The 24,335-nt window shown below is 36.8% G+C and overlaps 1 protein-coding gene across 1 annotated transcript in view; it reads right to left on the minus strand.

Annotated features, from left to right (window-relative positions):
- The window catches only part of NOL10 (nucleolar protein 10), a 51,045-nt gene that overhangs the window by 4,021 nt on the left and 22,689 nt on the right, over positions 1–24,335 (minus strand). Inside the window, exons 14-20 of the mRNA XM_054063145.1 lie at positions 11,145–11,271; positions 9,406–9,485; positions 9,138–9,236; positions 8,395–8,484; positions 6,599–6,772; positions 5,959–6,206; positions 638–740 (exon numbers count right to left, since the gene is read on the minus strand). Coding sequence (XP_053919120.1) covers positions 638–740; positions 5,959–6,206; positions 6,599–6,772; positions 8,395–8,484; positions 9,138–9,236; positions 9,406–9,485; positions 11,145–11,271 — 921 coding nt within the window. The remainder of the gene's footprint in view (positions 1–637; positions 741–5,958; positions 6,207–6,598; positions 6,773–8,394; positions 8,485–9,137; positions 9,237–9,405; positions 9,486–11,144; positions 11,272–24,335) is intronic.

The raw sequence follows: 24,335 nt of genomic DNA on the forward strand, positions 1-24,335 counted from the left end.
TAGCAGATGCACACAAGCATTTAACTCTGTCCACACTATAAAGTAACCACCTGCCTGTGATCTACACAATTCCTTAGCATGGGAAATCAAAACCCTTTGGGAAAGCTAAACAGGCAGCAGCCAGCCCCACACTTCAAATGGAGTTTCGCAAGTAGAACAGGACCTGAGCTCGTTCTTGTGATCTGTGCTACACAAGTTCAATGACAAAGGTGGTTAGGAGCTCTGTTTTTACTATGCCGTGACCTAGCAACATTATCAACCAAGAGAAAGCCAAGCCTGTCTCCTACAGCATCCTGATTGCACTTGGACCTGAAGACCAAGATCTAATCAGTCTTGGGACAGAAGTCAGCTAAGGTCACAATCTTCTGATGGTATGTCTGCAAATAAATTATTAAAACATGGAAGCCAGTATTTTCCACCGGAACACAAGATTTTATGAGTGCTGCCTAAGTTATAAGGGTATAAACACACAGAGTACTACCGGAGGCTTTCATTCTCTTGGCAAGAAGCAGAATTGCTGGCAGCTTATAAAGAAATGAAGAGGGACATTTGCTTGACGGTTTTAAAGTTCCTGTTCTTTCATGCAAAAACTAAAGTTACTTGTGAATTATCTTAAAAAATTATATATATAGCTCACCTTCTTTAATTTGAATGTTGCCTGTTTGCTGCCTACTGTGGTATCAGACACATCGAGTGTGCCAAGTTTTTCTTCAAGCTTTAAACGATCTCCAAGAGTTTTCCTGTGGAGAATAATTAACATTAGTTCCTATTCTTGCCATCTTTTTACTATAATAAAAGCTGATAATGCAGTCAAAACTTATCTCAATTTCTCTGAATCCTTGAAATGCCATAACTCTAAAAAAATAAATATTCAGTAAACAGAACAGAAACACAAGATCAAATCATTCCCTTGAGGCATTGCTTTCAGTAGAAACAGTTTTAGAATTTATGTAAAGTTGTTTTTTCTACTAAAAAAGCAACAGGACTCTAGTTGAGAAAGAAAACACACCCTCCTATTGCTATAGTTTTTCTATTAAATGTTATAAAATGTCAGGAATATTCAGCTGCAGATACACTCACAAAAAACCAATTAAGGCTAGATATATTTAGTTCTCTTGAAATCTTCTCATTTCTGAACTGGAAACACTTTTGAGGGAAATAATCATGACTATACATTGCAATGAATTCATCACCAAGTGAATTACTTCACTGTAGAGACAAACTACTTAGTCCAAACAAAAATGACTGTTCAGAGACTGTGCCTCCAACAGTCTAATGCAAATACTGTCCAAAAAAAAGAACAACGCAAACAAGAGTGAAAAATAAGACAAACCCTGACCCCAGAGAGTATCTCCACATGAGCATACACCTTCAGCTGCATGGTGCTTGATCAGTCAGCTTGTGTCACCTATCTGGTATAGAGCCTTGGGTACGGAACTCCAACATTTCCATGGAGAAGGAGGTAGTTGTGGCTAGAACTCATACAGCTTCAGCTCTCCTCCACTGGAAAATAATGCCTCTACAAAGGCAAGACACATAGATGTGCCCCAGTTGCTCCAGGTTGGTAGCTGGTATCTAACACTGGCCTCTCCAACTTCGGTTTAGTTGGGTTGTAAACTGGAAGAGCGAAGGAGAGCTTGTTCCCACATAGCCTCCAGGCACAGGGGGGAGGCAGGCAGGGATGGTGCTGGCTTCAGCCAGCCTCCCTAAAGGCACCTGTGACTCCTAACGTGGACAGTCCTTCTACAATGCGGGCCCTACGAGCAAGTGATGCCACCCAAGAATATGACATGGACAGCATCACCAGGCAAATTCACTCTGTGATGTGCTCAGAAAACATTTGTCTATCCGTACATGAAATTAGTTTCTCGGAATTAGAGAGGCTGCTATTAGTGTCTTATTAGATCTCTCTGAAGAAGCCCAAGAGACATTTTTTGCACAAGCTTTAAAGAGGAAAATAAGTCATCACAAAAATACAGAGGATTAGCAGCCACCAAAGTCAATGGCATTTACTATGGATGAAGGGCTCACGGACTGTGGCCTATGCCCAAAGTCTCTGAAGTCCGCTGAATTTCGGTTAATGAGCCATTTTATGTAACAAAGACTTTTCAGATTAACCATGAAAAATTACTGTCAAGAATTATTTTATTTCTCATGACTAGGTACTTTGATTGTATTTTTTTTTTCTGTAGTATATTTTTCATTGAGTACATGTAAAAACTTGTTCCATCTGTGCGAATCGGGAAGACAAGCTCTAAGCCTTAGAGCTAACTATGGCAGCAGATCAGTCACCGACACTGTGGTGGGATTTCTACACTCAAGTGAAGTCCCATTTTTCTCCCCTTTGAAAGTGAACTGGAGAAATATGGCTACTACCCAGCAATTATTTAGCATGACTGCTTAGATACCGCTTCAGTCAGGAGAAAAATTAAAATGAGAAGATATTAGCAAAACGCTGCAGGGTTGCAATTTTACTGAATAAATGCAGGTAAGGCTATATTTATCTGAAAGTGTGCAGACCTCAAACGATAATGAATTGCACACACTGATACACAAACACAATAGCTCGCTTCTTTGGGTTTTTTTTTATAAATAATTCTCAACAAATTGATTCAAGGGGTACATTAACAGTGTTATTAAAAGCAAATTCCCCTGCCCTACAGTAAAAAACAAACAAACAAATTGCCAAGGCGCTTCTTTTTTTCTTATTATAAAGAGAACGGTTTTTCAGGACTTTCTCTGCTATTTTACTTTAGCAATACCTAGGAATGTCAGCTATGCTTTTGTAGACCTTCTTGACCACCCCTAGAGATATACACATCAACTGTCACACTCTATAAAGTATAAGTACTGTAGTTTTAAATTTTCACAGCTTCCAATTTCAATAATAAACCTTTTAAAGGGACATCAAGAAAATCAGAAGAGCTCTTGGCACACTGATAAAACCCCCTTTTCTTTTCCGGATCCCCATTAAGTTATTATATAGGGAACTTCTGCAGTAAGAAAACAAAGCAAACTTTGCATCTCTGCTGATGTACTCATGTTTTCATGTGTAAGCCTAAGAACGCAAAAGGGGAAAATGAAATGTAGACAGATTTGAGACAAGGTGGTTTTTACAACCACAATGAGTAAATTTTGCAGCTTTCCTGTGCACAGAAATGCACAGACTGTTGGTCTATGAAGAATTTTATAGTATGCACCACTTCTTTAGAAGCTGGGCTTGGAGCCGTGCTGAGTCAGGAACATGTCAAAAGAAACACCCAGTTTTATATAAGTCATAAACTGTTTCCTCAGGTAGAACATTATATGATTAGAGAAAAAAAGAACACCTAACCATTAAGTGCATAGTGAAGGTATTAAGGTACTTAATTATATTGGTCACAGACCATCATTCCATAACTTGGATAAATCAAATCAAAGACAAACATGCCAGCCTCACCAGATTGTACATGCCACTACAGTCTTTCCAATTTTCAGAACATTACTTGAATTAATTATTTTTATGCTGACTACTTATCACCAAGTTAAGGCCAGCAGAAAACATATTTAGGTATTTTCTTCATAAAAGAAATGTAAAAATGCTCATTTATCAAACAACTCAGCTCACAACACAGACTATGATTACAGAATCGTATCAGCTGTATGTTGTAAGAAACAGATACCAGTAAGAATTTGAGGAATATCGAACTCCATACTCAAAACAACGCTTGGATGAGCACAAACGGGATCAGTGAATACAGAGCTAATTGCTTAGACTAAAACAAAAATAAAAAACATGGAAATTCATGGAAAATCATGGAAATCATGGAATTGAATGACAGCAACTCAGACAAACATGAAGCAGGCAATGCTGTCACGTTCATTTTTTGTGTCATCCTGTTCTATTCTTAATTTTCTCTCCTTTTCTTTTTTTAAGGTCACATTACATCCCATCTGTGCATCTGCCACACAGACGGTATTTAACCTCAGACACCCTAATAATACACCACTTATTAAATATTCTGCAGAGAATTAGCAGCAAGTCTTAAGATCGATTCTCTCTTCCCTAAAAGCAGCAGTCTTTTAGAAGTCTTTCCATCACCAATATTCTTCCATTCACTGGACAGGTCTACCGTATTTGCTTTTGTTTTTCCTGAGCTGAAGCAATGACTTTTCTCCCTCTATACACCAGATGAAAGAATTTATTTTGTCCTGTGTCACACTGTACTAAGTTTTTCTTGAACGTTTCTCTTCCTTGCACGTCTTGGCTTATTTACTTAATTTTCAGTATCCTTCTTCATAGTTAAGCCTTCCATGTTTTGAACAAAATGAAACCTTTACAAATTGAGTGCCCTTGAGAATTTACTTTAGAGGTCAGCAGCTGAATTTGCATAAAAGAACAGTATGTGAGTAGGCTGCAGCCACACTGCCTTTTAGGGAATTATTTCAACCATAACAAGAACATGGTGCCATTTGACCACTGTCTCAGGCTCCTTTCAAGTAATTTACTAAATCAAAGTCACTATAAATAGAAGTAAAAAATATCCTTATCCTACAATAGTCTGTCAGGGTGTCCACACAGGATTTTCTCCTAACAAATATGAAAAACTGAAAAGTAAAAGGTTGCTTCATCTTCTGGAAAGAAGAAAGAAAAATAATCAGAAGCAAGTTGATGGAGAAATCCAAGAAAGCAGAGAGTCCAGAATGAGTGTGTACATTCAACATAAAGAACAGAGTAAAATCCCTGTGTGAAAACACTTGCTGATAAAAAAACAGCTATGGAAAACACAGGAATCCAGGAATTCTGCAGAATTGCTATAAATCCCAGTGCATAACAACTACTACTTCTGTTTAAAGAGGTCTTACAGGTACCATGGGAATCTAAGACCACTAGACTATTGCAGAAACACCATCTCAGTAGTAAACACCTTTTTACATAAGTCCAGTAAAAAGCTTAGTTATTTAAGGGAATTTGTATCAAATGTTTCTTTATATATCTCTAGAAAGTTTCCATAATGAAACAGCTAGGTTGCAGAGTCAGTCATTACTGACACAAAGAAACAGCCCCATTATACATATTATTCACTTCCTCTTCTTTTACAGTATCATTTCATTCTAAGTAAAAACATAATGGCTATTACTACATTCACCCAACCCAGCAACTTGCTTCCAATATTACTCAAAATTCTGCTCTGCAGTGAGTGTGCTGCAAGAACTTTGAAGCTATTGTCTTTCAATGTTTTAAAACTAGTGACTGTGCTCTATTAAATCTCATCTTCTGAAGGGCTCAACTCACCTCAAAAAAACAAAAAAAAAAAAAAAAAAATCAATGAGATTTGCAGGCAATTAAGCACCTCAAAGTGAAGTCCTTTAGTTTGATGTGCTCTTTATACAGTACCAATTACTTCAGCCAATCATCAACTTAAGGAAACCCAAATTTAAAAAAAAAAGTGGTTTTTTGTATTGCAAAAATAAAAAAAAGGAATAGTGAGACCTGACAATCTAAGAACATCACAGCTTTTTGAAAGTTTCTGAATGCTCTAATAATACCCAGACAAAATGATCTTTTTCTTTGACCACCTTGACCGTACCCTCAGAACAGTGACTAGTCATGCAGTATTCTACGTCCTTCTAGAGGGTCGGAGGAAAACCTTCTGCACTGTTAACCTCATACTGACACTGGGGGTGGTACGTGTGAGAGCAGCAGTTCGTCAAAACGGAGTAATGGATCCCCAAATCTGCCTCAGAATATTAACCTCTTACTCATCTCATATGTTTTGTCTCTGCCATAGTTTAAACCATATATTTAACTACAAAACAAATCTTTCAACAACTATGTCGCTTTTAGCTATAGCCCTGAATCGCCAGATCCTGCTTTACTAGTAAGCGCTTCCAAGCAAAAATGCCATTGGCCTGTGTTGTAGAGAAATACTTGAGACTCGTCCACCCCAGCTATTAAAATAGGAACATTAGTCTTACTTCATTAATTTTTGTTTTTTGGCAGAGTCTTTGAAGCTTCTGAATTCTTCTCCTTCTTTAATCTCGAAAAACTGAGGTTTCAGTAATGTTTGCTGATCCTCCTTGAACCTTTCCTGCCGCTTTACTTTTTCCTCTTGGCGTAGGAGCTTGCGCTGTTTCCTGACCTCTTCAACCCAGCCTTTTTCATCATCTGAACTCTCAGAACTTTCTGCATCACTTGCTTTTCCTTCTGGTTCTTCCTCCTCTTCCTGTAGACAAAAATAGCATAAAATAAGAAATATCAACTAATTTTCTTTGAACCATTCCTGCAATTAAAGTACATGACAGCTTTTACATAGATACAGTTGAAGAGAACCAAAATTTGAACAAAAGCAATAAAAGCAAATGAAGCAGAATATATATTATAAAATAATTTCCACCTACATATTTTACATTTTTCAAAACCATATGCACATAGACACAATATTGTTCATATCTGAAAACTAGTGTAACATTAAATATTACTCTTAATGACTCCAACTCATAAGACATTCTTGCATTGCCTCCATTTTTCTTTCTCTGTAGAGAGAAAAATCTGAATCCTCAAAACAAAGTAAAAAAAGCTCTCGATTTTTCCTAATCCAAATGGCAAATATTTTACCTGTTCTTGTGCTTCCAGTTCCTCTAAGAGCTTTAGTTTCCTCTTTCTTTTCTCACTTATTTTAGAAACAAGAGGGTTAAGTAGCCTAAATTCCTCACTCTGCTCATCCACCTGGAAATCTGGATTCTCAAACATGACCTTAAAGCGATCATCTTTGAGAAGGCTCGGCAGATTCTGGAAAAGAAGCAAAGCATACATAAGTTATAAAATTCTGAAACAGACATTGGTAAAAGTAAGTATTACCTTTTTAATTAAACAAAACTCAAAACCAGAACATGGAATACCAGCTGCTTTATCCTTCCAGGATAAATCAAGATTTATGCTTATTATATTACCTTCACAAAGATCAAATAAATATCATTCTAAGCTACCTGTAAGCAAGACAGTTTTTTTTTTAACGCACATCACAGACACCTTAAACACACAATTACTAATATTTTTGAATTAATGTTCCTCATACACTCAAGCCAGCTAGTCTGGAGATGTGTTGATATCTATTGACGAATCAGCAACACTTCCAAGGCAAATACCCTGCCTGAGGGGGGTGATTCTACAACACGTAAAATAAATTGTCAGGGTAAACAAGTCTTTATGCAACGCTACTACTGTTTTACTGTAAATACATAAAAGTAAGTGTTTGCATAAATCTTGTAACTCTTTCTTCACTGCCACTGCACAGGGAATGGAAAAAGCAGTTTCATTCACATAAAAATAAAATGAGCTCTGTGTACCTCCTGCTACTACATCAGTTTATATGAATATCTGTTGTCATAATTTTATCATCATTGAATATGCAGCTTTTTATTATAAAAAGCTGATCTTTCAAATTGCCAAACTTATACCAGCACGCTCACCCCACCCCAGCACTGAATTTGCATTGTTACCTACAAAGTTGAAAAAAAAAGGATACAGAAAACAAAAAGCGTAAATTTCAAACACAGAAAGTGTTGCAAATGTTTGACTTGCAGTCACACAGCCAAACATTAAATCCCAAAGCTTAAAATAAATTCCTTTTTATAGGACATTTGCCATTTTACATATACTCTTTTTAGGCCTCATAACACAATCCATATGTACTCCTAGACAAATCAGCCCCCACTTATCGAACCTGCATTTCTATTGTAACACTGGCTTAGACGGTCTGCATTTAAGGTTAGTTCACGTCTCTTACTAACCATACCACATGGGATTACACCAGATGCCACATGAAGGTAATACCCCCCTTGCATGAATGCCGTATTTCTGTGAGAATGCGCACCTACAAAGTGCTACCCATAGAAAGCCCCTTCTCCTACTATAGACTACTTCTTTTCTTTAGACTACACTTAGGATAAAAATGGATTATTTTCAACATCAAGAAGAATTCCTGTTGCCTAAGAGCAAACCATTTTGGCTATTTTATAAAATGTATTTAACTATGTACGCAAAGAAAGGCAACTGCACCATTGGTTTTATATCTAACATCTGTCTTGTCATGGTCACCACCAAAATACGAACAAATGCAAACATTTGCTGTTGACTGCACTTAGCTAGCTTCTGGAGCCCTACGAAGCCAAGATCTTCAGAGAATTTCAACATGTTAAGCTTTAAGTTACTACGTGGCCCTTTTGGTCCTGCAGCTACAACGAAATAAGCCCCTTAGTATGTTATAAGTTATTTATGAGAAACAGAAATAATGGAATTTTGAATCTGTCCAGATAACAAAAAATGCCTAACCCAACAACAACAAAATCAATACTCTAAGTATTATTGTTTCTGTGACCCTGGTTAGAGAAGTCTCCAAAACAAATGCTCACCTTCTGTTTCCTTTTTCTAGCAACCTGCTGCTCTTCTCCTTCCTCTTCAATCAACTTGAGTGCAAGCTCTTTATTGACTTTCGGAAGTTTCTAAAGAGAGGAAAGCAATTAATCAGTAAATTACTGGGAAAAAAAAAAAAAAAAGCCTACATGCTTTACATTCAAAGTGTGATGAAGAGAGAATTATTCAGCCCTGTAATTCTTCCTGAAAACCTCTTTGGCTGGTTCCAAATGTTTCTAGGTACTAGTAAAGCAATAGCACTTTAGGAGAAAATTTAAGCAGAACTTCTGTATCCTATTTTCCTAGCAATTCATCAGCTTTAGTACTTTAAAAGCAATTATTTCTCCTTGCATGTTGAATAAATTGAATCTAGGAAGCTACTAGTTATAAACATAATACTATTTTTATATATCTCTTTCCAGAGTATTATGTTTTAATGGCTTAAGTAATTAGCTTAATGACAGAAGTAGAAATTGCAAGTTTCACCAGTTATTTATCCACTCAAGTGGCAAATTCAATGAAAGCTGCTCTTTTACAGTTTGATATCAGTCTCTCTCATCTGTGGGAACCACACACATGGGAATTTCATGGTTCCATTCAAAAAGTTCTATAAATAACTTTGTGTCTCTGATGATAAATAGAACTGAATCAAAAGTCATTACATCTCTGAGATACAGTGAAGAATACAGTACTCTTTAAGCACAGTCTTCCCAGAAGTATACTCAATGTTTACAGAATTTACCTTTAGTTGAACTCTCTGTGCACGTGTTTCTTCTATCTTCTGCCTTATTTTCTCTCTTCTATATTCTTCATATGCAAAGGGGTTGGCCATCATTTTTGCCTTTGAACAAGCAGGAAGAAGCAAAAAGAAAATACCATTAACACAGGGCACAGCCCATTATTTCAAGAAAAGAAAAAGCACAAAACAAAGCCCATGAAAAACACCCAAGAAAAGCTCAACACATATTTTATTCTTAAAGTAAAAATTGACAAGAATCAGCCTTACGTACCTTATGATAAAGTCTAATGTCCATGAAAAAGCCATGCATATATGCTCTGAGCAACGATGATCCAATGAGATGAGCAAGGCCTGGGAAAAAAATTACAGAGATTTCAAAGAGCTTTCATATATACATAACTCCTATTCCAAGCCAGCCACTTCACTTACACGATTCAAGACAAACAAGCACTTCCAACTCAACACATCAATCCAACAGTCACATCCATTACATCAAGACTAAGTAAAACCACAGAAAAAAAAAAATCAGTTTGACCAGCAAGAAATCTGAGCTTCTTCAGATAAACAAAATTCCTTTTTCTTGTCATAATACATGTTACTGTGCACTTCTTAAAAAAATGCCCACATGCACTATGCTCCATAAAAGTTTTCAAGGAAAATTTCAGAGGATCTTTTTGAAAGTCCATAGATGTTTGACAAGACTTTTTTAGTGTGGAATAGAGATGTTTTTAATTAAGAGTTTTGCCTGGGGTCACTATCTTTGAAGAATCAACATGTTGAAAAAATATGGTACCACATCAGGTCATTAAACTGTCATGCTAGGCCCTAACCTAAGTAAGAATGAAAATACTTGAGAGTTCTCTAATTTTTCTTGTGTATATCTTCACAAAATTCCATAACCGAGAAAAGGAAAAGCTTTTCATAGCAAAAAATCCTCTACAGACCCCAAAACTTTAGAAACTAAGAATTAACAAAGTACTTCTAGAACTGAATGGCAAAAAAAAAAAAAAAGTGAGAAACAGCCGTGCATCTGAGAAAGCAAAGTTGTCTCTAAAAATGTTTTTAACTGTTTCCAGGAAACAATCTTCCTGCATATTCCAAAACCAGAGCATTTCAGCTAGTAATACAAAGAGACACTGACGTATGAAATACAAAATACCCCTTAAACTGGTTCTTCATTCAAAAGCTTGTGATTATGGGGAAATTAATTTGACTGAGTTATAGTGAATTTAAAACAGAATAAGTATTCTCAGTCCAGTGTCTGTGTTGATAATACTGCATTGCCTTCTTGCCTTACAACTGGGATAGGGGTCTGTGGGCTACATTCCAACCATCTACTTTAGAACTCTAGGTGCTTTGGATGACCCTCTCCTTGCATGGCCTCCGGCCAGGCCAAACCCAACTCCCATCTTCAGAGGTAAATTAATTAAAGTGGAGCAGAACATTGCAATCAAAACATGTAAGAGACAGAAAAAGGACTAACTACTTTGGGAGAAGCCTGCCTATTTTTCTTTGTGATATAAATTTCAGCACTCTAATTTCTTGAAACCATGTTTCTATTAGCCCTAGAATGGTTTCTATTTTCTGGAAATTACTACATTCAAACAGGGTAGCCTTTGGCTGATTTTGCCGAGTGTCTCAAAATACCATTTGCGCACCTCAAAAACATTTTGAAAACCAAACCAACTTCTCTTCTTATGCCTTCCATTTAGCGTCTGAAAGCACACACGACACAGTCCTAAACATACGATATCAGGAGTATCAGCCAGCTTTATAGCTGATAGAACATAACAGTCGGAGAAACACAAATATCTAGTGTTGCACTGATTGGGAACCAAAGAACACAAAGTCATGAGTCTGGTATATTAATAACCAAGACGACTGGAGGAAACGACTGTTAGCGTCTTTCTGACAGTCTCATGCATCACACTGGAACTACAGAATCTACATGCGTAAACAATCAAACAGTGATCAAGGTCAACAGCTAAAGAGGATATTCAACTGTTTTACCTAAATTTTCAAGGTCTTTTCTGGTAACGAATTTGTAATCATCATAAACTGTGCTTTCTGGATTCTCTTCCAGTTCTTCAGTCAAGTTGTCCAAGAAGGAACACCATTTGGGGGCAGGTCCTAAAACCTGTAGATATTATAGAAAGTTATAACATTGCATGTTCTAACAGAAAAAAAATACAGCTGGGCTTCTGTGCTGTAATGGAATAACAAATGAATCCCTCTGAAACCAAACTGACCTTAAAAGCAACAGCAGTTAGAGAACACAATTAAACCCACTGGTTACGTTACCAATAAGGAGTACTACAGATTACATAAACAGTTTTTTAATTTAGGTCACTTACCTGGGACCAGCAATCTAGAGGCTTTAACTGTTTCAAGTGGTCACAGTCCACTTGATTTATTAAAAGCTTATTATGAACTAATGGCACTAGATAATCTGTAAAGCACCGCTGGATCTTGAACTCATTAGGTTCACTGCGCAATCATGTTAAATCCTATTCTGCCCTACTAATTTTCATAAAAACACTATAGATATATTTAATGTATTTTTATTCAAGGATAGACCCAGACTGTATAAACAGATAATGGGAAATATTTAAAAAAATTGCATATTTCCATCATGAGGCAAAGGATTTATTTGACCAATATTATATTGCACTATCAATGTACTTTTCCATACGAGCTTCCTCCAATTTCCCAAGGTAACAATCAGCTTCCTTCACTTTTCCCTCCCACTGTTCTGACTGAAATTCCTCTGTCCTGATGCACAAAGCCATACTCAACTGTTCCAGTACCAATATTTCAGTAGGTGAGTTAGCCGAATGGAAAAATCCAACATCACATTCTGCTCTCTAGAGCATATTAGCTGATATTTTAGAACATAAAGTGGCCAGTTTACTCCTAGAGTGGGACTTTTGATGAGATGTCTGATTTGTTCACTAAAAATTCATGTTAAAAACTCAGCAGTCAACATGGCCAGAGGAAAGGTCATGATTCAACAACATTTTAAGATCCTATTCGAATATGGGAACGAGTAGAAGTGATTTTATCTCGTAAAATACAGTTTGTTTTAACATGATATTGTGGTAACAGTCTGAGACAACGCTGTTAAAAGGAAGCGTGTTACTGCGCATTCAAAAGCCTTCTTTTGAAGACAACTATACACAAAAATATTACAAAATTGTATTCTAGACCATAATATCCTAGTATTCTAGACTGCGACACTCCAGACAATGCCATTGCATTCTAGATCACTACAGTCTCTGTATCAAACGTTTTACCTTCACAAGATTTCAGCCCTAGCTGAGAACCACAACACCCCAAATGAAAAAATTAATTTTTTTTTATTTTTTTTTTTTACAGTGCTGCATATTTTATTCCAGCAAGGAAAAGCTTCCAAGGAAGACCTAAGATGTCACTAACAGGAAACACTTTATCTACTTAAAGAATTAAGCAAATCTCCATGTCTGCTCCAATAACACTCAGCTTAAACACTAGAAAGCGTTCCGACTGGTTTCTTGCCAACACTGCAGAAGCTTTTGTCCCATCTTGTCTCCAACCAGATTTTAAATTTTTCAGTTATTTCCCTCAAAACCACTTCTTGAAATCTAAATGACAAACTTTTATATTAATAAGAAAGCAGTCTAGATGTATTAGATGTACCACTGGTTTTCATGACATTCAGGAAATCATTTCTTTGTGCTTCATTTCCAGATCAACAAACCATGACCAAGGTGGAGGAATCTTCTCTAAAAACTTACCTACAGTTTTGCTTTGTATGAAACAGTTCGGCCTTATAAAAAACAAGTTGCTTCCTAACTAAACAAAATTCCTCTTGTAATAAAATTTAAGTTTCTCTGCTGAAGATTATTAGAAATCAGATTAGAGAACCCTTGACTCACACCCATTTCCACTGAATAAAAAGTTCCCCTTCGCTCCACCTTGCTGACTCATCATGTAAAGATCTCTATCACTTCAACAAACCTTTCCCATCACTTCCATGTTTAAGACACTATCTGCTCAAGCCTTACAAAGTGCACGTTACTCATTAGAACTCACGCCACTCCAACCGGTTAGGGTAATCCCCTGATGAAATCTTTAAATGTCTAACTCTTCAAATTAATAACTAAAGCAAAAGTCTCACAAATAAGCGAAAACAGTTTATCTGCTCTTCAGCTGAGCCTCCACTCATTGTTCCAAGTATCCTTGTACTCAAAAGCAAATACGGACAGCAAAACCTTTCATGGCACATAACCTGTGCCATGAAACACGTACAGCCAAAAGACCCGATTATTCATTATGATTTGTGGAGCGAGTTGGATGATCAGATCACAGAAAACAAGTGGGGGGGAAATGAGATAATTAACCGAAAAAGCAGTGGCAGAATACCAGGAAAAAATAGAAAGTCCAACTATTATTCATATTTCACATGTACACAGTCAAAAAGGAAAACCCTAGAGAGATGTCTGTGTATGTTTTACTGCTGTATTTCTCTCTCTCCCACCCTACTGAAACAATTTGCCTACCTATCAGCACCCATGAGGTGACCAAAAAGCAGCTGTCCATTATATGGCGCGGTGTCCCATCAGCACATTGCAAGACTGAGTGGCAGCTGGGTCACAGTGGACAGGGGACAAGTAGCAGGCAGACAGTGGTCTACTTCTGCCCACAGGCCTCCCTCAGCGTGCTTCACACTGCAATACACAGGTAACAGAGACATCTCACCACCGCCTTTTGATTCTCACCTCGAGCCACAAGAAGTAAAGATGTGGACTTCATTAGTATCATGCCATCAAATGCCAAATTTTTGTTAGTACACATTAGAATGTCTTTTTTTAAAAGTTTTAGACACAGAAAACAAAACACGATGATTAATTTAGCACGCAACTGAGCAGAGACAAGTGCAAGACCAAACTGTTCAAGGAAAAGAACAGAAAAATGTTGACAGAAAAATATTTTTTAAACACTGTAAAACAACTTCAAAAACAGTTCTTTGCAATCTGTTTTATGAGATGTTTAACTTAACCTTTATAGCACCACAAAGGTTACAAGGTACAACTCTGCCATGCCTAATTCCTGAGCAGTTCTGTAGAAAACAGTATCCTGTCATCAGTCTGCGATTGCCCTGAAATTAATGAACTCTAGGATGGAGTAGGTATTATTCCCAACCCACAGTAGATGTTCCTTACCTTCAATCTGAACACTAGACAGCACTTGTACACTTTTAAATGCCACCCAATGATCTGACAGCCACCTCCGCAGAGCCCTTAGAGCCACAAAAATACTGTCTCTAATCGTAGCTAATATTTTCATCATGTATTTTAAAAGTAAAACTTTCTTTTGAAAACCTTCAAATTGCTTGTTATGGTATCTTCCATGGATTTTAGTTAGACTCAAAGACCTTTACCAGGTAGCAAAAATGTACAATTACAGTTAAATCATCCACTGCCATCCTATTTGAACACTGTTGACTACAATGAAAATAGCATCTCTTTAAGGATTTCAACAGAGCTCTGGGTACAGTGTATTGTGTAAGATTACCAGTCAGGATGAGACTTTTAATAACTAAGGCAGGACAGGAACTGGCTAACAAGAAACAGTTTATGATGAAAGGGGAATTACTGCACAGAAAGAAGGATGTAACGGAAGTCCAAGGACTGTTTTATTAAATATTTTCATTAATGACTGCCACGTACAGTAGGAAAATGCCACTAGAATTTGTCAGTGACAAACTGTCACAAAAGAAGTGTCAAAATATCTCAGGGGGGAAAAAAAAAGTTACTTCAAAATCAAAAACGATGAAAATCAGATGAAATGTATAACCTATCACTATCAGCCGTAAGGAACAGAATAGAAAAAATGATATTATCTGATCAGAAGACAATAAAGTCGTAAGGCCATTGTATTAGCATACAGTGGACTTAATGTACATCTTGTACAACTCCAGGCAATAACTCCAGGCAATATCTTATTCCAGATACACGAATGGAAACTGTCGCAAGTACAGTGAAAGGCTACTAGGATGGCTTTTGACACGGTGATGCTTGCACAAGAATACACACATGAAAAGTTACCAGCGTGGCACTGTAAACTAGAAAAGTTAGCTAAGCACCAGAGTAATGTGACTCCTGAACAGCCTTTTAATGAGACAATGAGGAAGAAACAAACAAGTTTCATATGACATCTGGCATATACAATCTGATTGCTTGTGATAGGATGGGACTGGACTTCATGATGTTATGTTCCCATCTGAAAAAATTTAAGAACCCACACTTAAGCACTTTAACAGAATTTTAATTTCTTTAAATTAAGCATATTTTATACATATGACTTAATGACCTCACACACATATTTACCTGTAGAAGACAAAAACAATTACTTGGAGGAGTCAAAGAATAACAATAAAATCTTAATTTTGGTGCTTTTTTTTTTTAATAAAATGACACAATAAAAAGCATTTTAAACTTCTAGCAGGACACATTTGCTGGAGAAAGCAAATGTACATCTATGTATCCATATTCTCAGCTTCAATCATGCCATTTAACAGAAGGAGGTTACAGAAGGTCTAAGGAGGGAGGAGGAAAAAAATGGGTGATCCCCAGGGTGTGGGCAGTGATTGAAATGTGCAATAGCATTTTAAACATAATTAGCTCCCTAATTGCATAGCCAGGTTTAATTAATGCAATTACATGAGTAATTAATTACTATTCATTTTAAGAGTACCATTTTCAATGTTCTGCTCTCTAATTTTAAGAATTAGACAGATCTCAATATGTAATAACTTTGAAAAGTTTCCACCTATATGCATTGAAAAGGCAATAGAAGAAAGAATACCTTGTTATTATACCTTGTTAATAGTCAAGGTTACATCAATTGCGATCGGTAACACTCTGAAATCAGATGGATTATTTCTAGCCTGTAGACATGAAAATCTGCTCTCCATTCTTGATTCTATGGTTTTGGGCTTCAGTCTTTGGCTCTGACCAATTCCTTTGCATAGATTTGGGTATTCATTAGACCCTTCACGAAGTCAATTTACCATTCAGTGTCTCAATGTCACTGAACCACTACAAACCTCCACACAAACACAATATCTCCACATTTTATAGGAAGTTTAACAAAAAAAAAGCCAAAAAAACCAAAACAAAACAGAACACCCCATCACAATACTCTTTGAAGAATAAATCCCTCACAAAGCCCTCCTGCATTAACAGCTGTGACTGTGAAGTAGGAGACTTCATGAATTCCTTGGCCTTTTTCTTACACAAGGAGAGGACTTCTATGCAGCTTATACCTATTCCAACACGGTCTGTTTCTCCAAATCTAATAGCATTTCTAGCAATACTAAGGGCATGGGCCATCAATGGATAAAATTTCCACTACTAGCAGAAATGAGAGTAACACGTGCACTGATTTTGGTACATACATAACAGCCTCTGATTGCAATCTAAATTAACAAGAAAGAAGAGCTAAGAATAAGCCTGAAAAGTAAAAACCCAGCAAGTCCACTTCCCCATTTCTCTGATGGGGCAGGAAACTTCTCGACCATGTGTGGGGATTTGACCCTCTTTAAGTGGCTGGGAACAAGAGGGCTCTTGCAGTACAAGCCGGATGTCAAGGAATGTTACAGCATAAATATCTTTTTGTTTTCATGACCATAACAAGCATGACCTGCGTTCTAGGGAAATTGGAGGGATGCTACATATAAAGGTAAGGGCAAATGCACCTATATGTCTACTCACATAAATGACAGACTACTGCAAATGTAGGAACACCTGAGCCTCTAATAAATCCTTACCATGGCAGCTTAATTGCTCCTTGCAAATCTGGGAGGGAGACTGCTCTGTGAGTTTATACAACGACTGCCAGACAGCACAAAGGTAAGGAAAGGAACCTGTTGGGAATGTGCAACTCGTCCATACAGATAAAGAAGATAACCTCCACATAAACCAACCTACGCTTTACAGAGGATAACGCTAGAGAGAAGAAATTTTACATAACTTATGAAATCATTTTATCTGAGTAGGAAACATCTGTCAAATATATATCTGAAAGCTTTCACTTATTTGATGGTTTTGTTTCACTCTCAGGTTTGTGTGATAGAAATCTTAAATCCTCACAACTTTGTTACTATTTTTGCACCAAATAGTCATGAATCATAACACATTTGGTTCACTACCAAGTGCAGTACAGAAGATAACAATACTGATAAGCCACAAGAGTCACTTGTCTCTGCTTTCAAACAGAATGAAATACTCACTTGAAATAATCACATAGAGAAAATTCTCACATGCTTTGCCTTTTTTGATCCCAAGAGCTAAAAAACCCATTCTTATTACATGCTGACAGACCACAATGTGGTACAAAACTTCCTTTCAGCACTTATATCTTTTCACTACCTGTGACTGCTTCTGCCTTCACTGACTGAAGCTGAGCAACTACACCTCTAAATTTTCAGAAACCACGTGAAGACAGACGACACGAAGGAAAGAAAAACTGCAACTGAAGAAATAATAATAATAATAATAATAATAATAATAATAATAATAATAAAATCTTTCAGATACTCAAGGCTTAAATTTTGTGCCATTTAGAAAGGGAGGCACACTTCTCCCTGAACTTATTTGCTTAAAATAGGAACTCAAGAACAGAGGGTCCTATACTACCAATTGCTTAAGAAACAGTCAAAACACTAAAGAAAAGTCTGAGTCTATTAACCGGTACAGCAATTGTCACCAGAACTGGCAGTGCAATTCAGAAAAACGTATGTTTTCATGAGTTTTCTCCTTTGCTCTGTGAAGGGTGGTGTAAACGATACAGAAGTACAGACTTAATAGCCAGCTTTCTGTTATCTATTAAAAAATTATTAAGAAGTGCTGCCTATCAGACTATCGCTATCATACTATCATAGTATCACTCCCAACAGCAGTAAGCGGGGATCACACACCTTCGTAATCTATACAACGTTGAACTACAACATCATGAGCATCAAAAAAAAACATCTAAAACAAATTTTACAGGAAGATCAAAAATTGTTTCCTGATTGCCACACACATTGGTGCCTTCCTTCTAAACACGCGTGATAAGTGGTACAGTGTCTCTCAGCCCGTGCATGGGAAATGGAGGATATCCTTTGGTGGGAATAAGGCCAGAGAGTTATTTTTCAGTTTGAAAGTGTTTAGGTTAGAAGTAGGAAGCTCACATTTCTGTTTGTGAAGATAAACAGCTTTTTTCCTACGCTTGTAAATACTGTGAGATAGGTAATGCATCATTCACCAGATATTCTTTTTATATTGTTTGCACAATTTTCTGTTCTGAATGGAAAACACAGTTCCAAAAGACTGATATACCAAAAGTCAAAATTAGCCTAAGGGCTAAAGATGCACTCAAGTGTCTTTTTGTTAATGGAAAGTTTTTTCTTTTAACACTTGACAGCTGCAAAGCACAACTGTAATACTCTACTTCATAAGAGCTCTGCTTCTCAATCATTTCACAGTTCTCAAAATGAGAAAAATAAGGTTAAGCCCAGTATTTCCCATTCTACACCATAGCTACTGTATCTTTATTTTACCACATTTTTTTCCCAGGGAATGAAATGTTTTCAACACTATATGTTCAGGACATAAAAAAGATCTCTTAGTGCAATTCAGTCTCACGGTTGCTTTCCACTTTAACTAAAACTTCCTAGGCAAGGGCTGTACTGAAGGAGATGAGGAACTGTCCTATAAAAAAAAATATGGCCTCATCATACGATCTTCAAGACAACAGCCGAGGCAGCTTTAATTCAGTGACCTTATGCTGACAATCAGAAGACATGAAGACATACCCCCCAAAAAAACCCAAAATCTCACACTCTGGTCCTATCTGTTCTATTAGCGTCAAAATGCCAGACACAAATACACAAAGAATTGCATCATTTCCTTCATAGCTTTTACCACGCAGAAGCCAAAAATCAGTTCAGAAGATCTTGCTGTAACTCTAACAGCACCCATAAACCATCTGAACGACAGCTGCCTTCACAGAACATTAGTCTTAAGGGCATGAAGTACAAGGTGTGCATAGGTATTTTTCTCTAATTGCATCCCCACCATATAAAGACGCAGCAGACATAAAAAAAAAAATCAATTAGTAGATCTCAAAATAATGAAAAGACGACAAAGCCTTAGAGTGATAAAATTGTTCTGAAAGGTTATGAACATAGAGGGAAGTGTGGAGCATGCCACACAACAGAAACCTTGCATATCTTTTTCGGCGAAAAATGACAGACTGTAAGGATAGATAATTGGTGATCGTAACCCTCTGTATTGAACTAGTGAGAGCACTCTGTCACCAGACTGACAGAAAACACTAACCTCTGATCCAGTGGGATGTCCCTGCCCATGGCAGGGGGGTTGGAACTAAATGATCTTTAAAGCCCCTTCCAACTCAAACTATTCTATGATTCTATGATTTCAGATAAATGTTTTTTCTGTCTGTGAGTGAACTGAACACAACTCTTCAGTCGGTTCAGGCACAAGTAGGTTTAGAAGCAGTTAACCTGGAAGCCGACAATCAAACCAAAGCATTTTCATCCTTAATTTACAATTCAGAATTATTGCAAACTAGTATCAGAAAAGAAATAAAGGGGTGAATGAAGATACTAAAAAACTGCCTTCACTTATATTTCTTTCAGTACAAGTTTCCTCTACAGATTTCTTTAATCAAATATCCAATGCATTAAATGAAAACATACAAAGTTAGTAGAATTTGGCACCTTAACCTGTGATTATGTTATTTTGGGATTAACTAGTAAGGAAAAAGTAGCTTTTTCTACAGTTTTTCTAAATCTTTTTTTCCTAAATGTAATGAAAAAAAACTAAAAAACCATGTTTTTTATTTTCAAATAAGCATTTTTGATGTATATTAAAAATACGGTGATGAAGAAAAATTAAAACAGGCAAGTAGAGGACCTAAGAAAAAGGAGAAACAAAGTAATTTAAAACAACATGTATGACAGGAAAGAAGTACCAGGAATGGCTGGTTTAGTTCAAAAGCCACCCAATTTGAAGAGGACAAAATTCATAAACATTTCTAGCAATAAGGAGATTCACATATCCAAACCAAGTATTGTATTAGAAACCAGACGCATTACAAAGATATTCTTGGAGAAACTGAATCATTGAGCAGGCAAGAAATACTTTCCCTTGAAACATTTCCAGTTTATAACTCCAAACCCCTTGAATTAGGAGCACGCTAGGATATCAAATGATTTTCCAAAACCACCTGAAAAGAAGCCAGAGACGCTCCAGGTTTTATTTTTTCTTAAAGAGCTTAATAACTTCTCTACACCAAAAGTACATTGCTTCTAGCCTCAACAGGGAGTTCTCTGCCAAGACTGCCAGAAAGTAAAAAAAACTCCAGAACACAGAATATTACACTCAATTAATTACACATTTAATTGCTCTCTTCTTTTAACAGCCTAATGAATAGAGCAAGTTTCAGTTTCAGTATGTATATGTAACCCAAAGTTTCAAGTCCAGCAAAGGAGACAAAACGGATTCGAAACGCCCGTGCTAAGATCAGATGCATTCATGTAAACAGTAGTAAACACTCAGAACAATTAACATGCTTTCACCCAGAGCACCCAGGTGCTAATAATGTCAGGTTCTTGCTGTCCAGCCGGACAAAAAGAACCTTGTACATCATAGAAACTGACAGCCTCAATCAAACTCAAGAGAATTTGGCCCATCTTTGATCTCAAGCCAGTGGACCACCATGTGTCGATAGAGCTTCTTCCCTTCTTCACTCCTTTGGCCAAGACCTGGTTGCACTATTGACTCAACTTACATTTCTGAGTCAGTAGTCTGAAAAGTATCCCAAGGCACACACAACTTTCATTTCAAACTTCCTGAGGCACACATCAAAGTGATGTACCAGGAAGCCAGCTGGCAAGAAGCAGGCTCCAAACGCTTGCACAAACTGCAAGTTAACTATTAAACTACTGGCAAACAGCCCAATTCCAGTCGGAGGCACTTGCCCTCATTAAAGCCCAACAAAATAAAATGAAAACAAAGTCTCTAAGCTAAGCCACTCGAGATGTTACCTACGTAAAAAAAACATTTCATTTTAACCATCAGGTTCAATTTGGGTTTTACTCATTCCCTGCACTGTGTACCTGCATAAGACAGCTTCTTGTCATTTAAAATCAAACCTGTCTGTCTTTTCTGGTAAAACAAAAACCATCTCCTTTTCCCTCCTCTAACAGCTTTGCACAGAAAAAGAAACAACTGCGGTGTTTTTTTTTTTTTAAAGAAAAGCATAGTTCTCGCAGACATTCCTAATCTCAAATGTCATACCTATCTTGTTGAAAATTCTGCAGGAAAAACTGAGGCATATCATTTCATTAACGGACAATATTATGATACCCATTGTCAACTCTTTTATAATCCTGAAGTTGAAGAGACAGTCATTTTTTGGTTTTGCAATGGAAATTGAGCTTTGGCATTAACAATGGAGAGAATGGGCACATGTACACAGATAATTCAGTCAGACATGAGCTCAGTCAGACCGTACTCCAAGCTGGCCAGACACGAGCCAGCTCTAGTTCACAAGTCATGTAGCTTTTTTAGCGCAGCGCTGTGCCCACGCTAATAAAACCTGCTGAGAGGCTGGGTATATTAGGCTGGGCATAGTTCTACACTGTCTGGCCAACTTCAGTCAGGGACAGAGGATGCTGGGTCTGTCTGCACCCACCTGTGTACCTAAGCACTCCTGCTCTTTAAGACTCATTTCTGTGCCTCTCCTCTTCTGAAGATTATTTTTATTATTTCATAACCTAGAAGAGCTAAAGCAGAGAACCATATAGCTGAGATTTTAAGCATCCTCCTCGACTATAACCATGGTAATTCCTTGTGGCTGTCCCAATGAAGTCTTAAGAAAAAGAAAATGATTACTAGCAATACAGGGCAACAAGGGGCTAGGGCAGCAGAATGGATTCTGTTCACACAAAAGTAGTTCCAAAAGCCATGAAACACAACTGTCCCTTATAGTAGCAGCACTTCCCCCAGGCATTTATTCTATTGTGGAATTCAAGAACTATAACTCAGTTCTCATTAACATCTAAAAAAACAAAGGACATATTTTCAGTAGCATTCATGTCTATCTTGAAGCAAACAAACAAATGCAAAATTAAGCTGTTCATTGGGGAATAAAGGTTAATCCTAGTTCTTCGAAAAAGCCAGAAAACTGGGCTATGAAGAGAGATCAGATAATACAGAAATCGCAAGCTCTTTCAAGTTTTGTTCCAAAGACACGTGCAACTTAACTCCTCTTTGCCTCTGCAAGGAAAATTACTCAGTGTTCCAAGGATGGAAAAGTCCCATGTCTTAATAATCTACTGACACAGAAACCAAAGGACAGGTGTGCATCTCTGAGCTCAAATAACTATTCCAAAAGATCAAGGAATAAAACTGTAACATGAACACATTAATAAGAGAGTTTTCCTTAATGCCCTGGAGCAGCTTAAGGCTGACAGAACTTCTCCATTTTATATTTTATTCATTTAAAAAAGGGGATTAAAAAATAGAAAAACCTCAACCAAAACCAGATTCAGATCCTACATAGCTAATTTTTAGGAAATGCAGTAAGAAGCCCTTCAATTATGCAATACTATCTGTGCCAGCCCTTTCAGTCTTGCCCATGAAAAGGCAGACAGGGTAAAAAAGCCAGTTATTAGTTTGTGAGACTTCTGTCTCTCTTTCAGAATATTATAACTTCTTCTTACTACCTTAGCTTATCTAAGCTTATTTAAGAAAGTGAATTTAGTCTGGGCAGCAGCCTTTGCGTCAAACTTTTAATTTTATTATACACAACAGTCTTTTAAAAATACGATTTCTACTTGGATTCATGCTTTAACATTCATCAATTTTGGTCCATTAGTATATTTATGTGCCACAGTGGACATAAAACCCATAAAAAGGTATGATCGAAACAAGTTCAAACAGATTCAGGTACCAATAATCAGAAAATGGTGACAAAGGAAGATGGTTTAAGGAAAGATTTATGCTAATTTTCACTGGAATAGCATGCATGTTGCAAAAATACTAGATAGTATTAGACAATATTTAGGTTTGCAATTAACGTCTGTTAATTATGATCTGAGATCTAACATAAAGTGCTTATATTTCTTAACTAAAAATTACTTATCTGACTTCAGAAACATGAATGTAGTATTCAGAGAGGATTCTACGAGTGTGAGATTTTTGAGAGAGTAAAAAAATAAGTGTTTTTCATTTAGATTTACACTATGTGCACGAATAGTCAAAAGAATACCGGCCAGAATAAGTTCTAACAAACATTCATTGCTAGTGACAATCGAGACAATGAAATATTTTTTTAGCTAAATGGCAATGTTAGATACACACCTCTACTGTACTGTAGCTATAAAGTTCATATATCATGCACACCTGCACGAAAAAAACCCCTCAGTGCACAATTTTCAGAGAGAAGCTGAACCTTACCCTTACTGACAGAAGGAATGTTTCTTTCCATCTGAATTACTTAAATTGAGTAACTAGTCCATTCAAGCTTTAAAAACTTCTCAGACTTTAAAATATGGGAGCTTGTCTTCCCCAATCTCTTAATTAAAAAAGATGATAGAGAAAAAAATGCTTGGAGAGCTGCTCTTTAAGCTTTACAAAGGACAAAGTAAATAGAAACAAAGTGTTCAGCTTCTAATTATAGGCAATACTTTGCTTAAATACAAAAATATTTGTCGTCTCCCCATTGTATGTTACCCAAAGCATGGAATAGCTCCAGTTAACAAAATACAAGTCGGTTAGAGCTGAATTGGAGAAACAGATTTTACATCCTAAGATTTACTTATTATCTGCTGACCACCTGAATAAAGACTTCTTGGCTGATTTAGAAAACAGTTAAAAATATATTTCAAAATTAACAAACTTTATAGTTTGTCCAGAATGTGAATAAAATTACTTAAGAAGAAGTTTACACTATTTTTAGAGTCCAGTCAGCTATTTTAAATGTAATATTTGCATATATAAGCACATCCTACCATTTATTTTCTACCAGACCCAAAAAGCACGAGGGAACATACTATAGAATCAAAATCAAAACATGAATTGTAGATGTAGCTTTCTGAACCATTCCCTAACATCAGAAAGCTTGCTGTTATGTCTCCCCAAAACCAAC

Source organism: Cuculus canorus, chromosome 3, assembly GCF_017976375.1.
Source record: "Cuculus canorus isolate bCucCan1 chromosome 3, bCucCan1.pri, whole genome shotgun sequence".
NCBI lineage: Eukaryota > Metazoa > Chordata > Aves > Cuculiformes > Cuculidae > Cuculus > Cuculus canorus.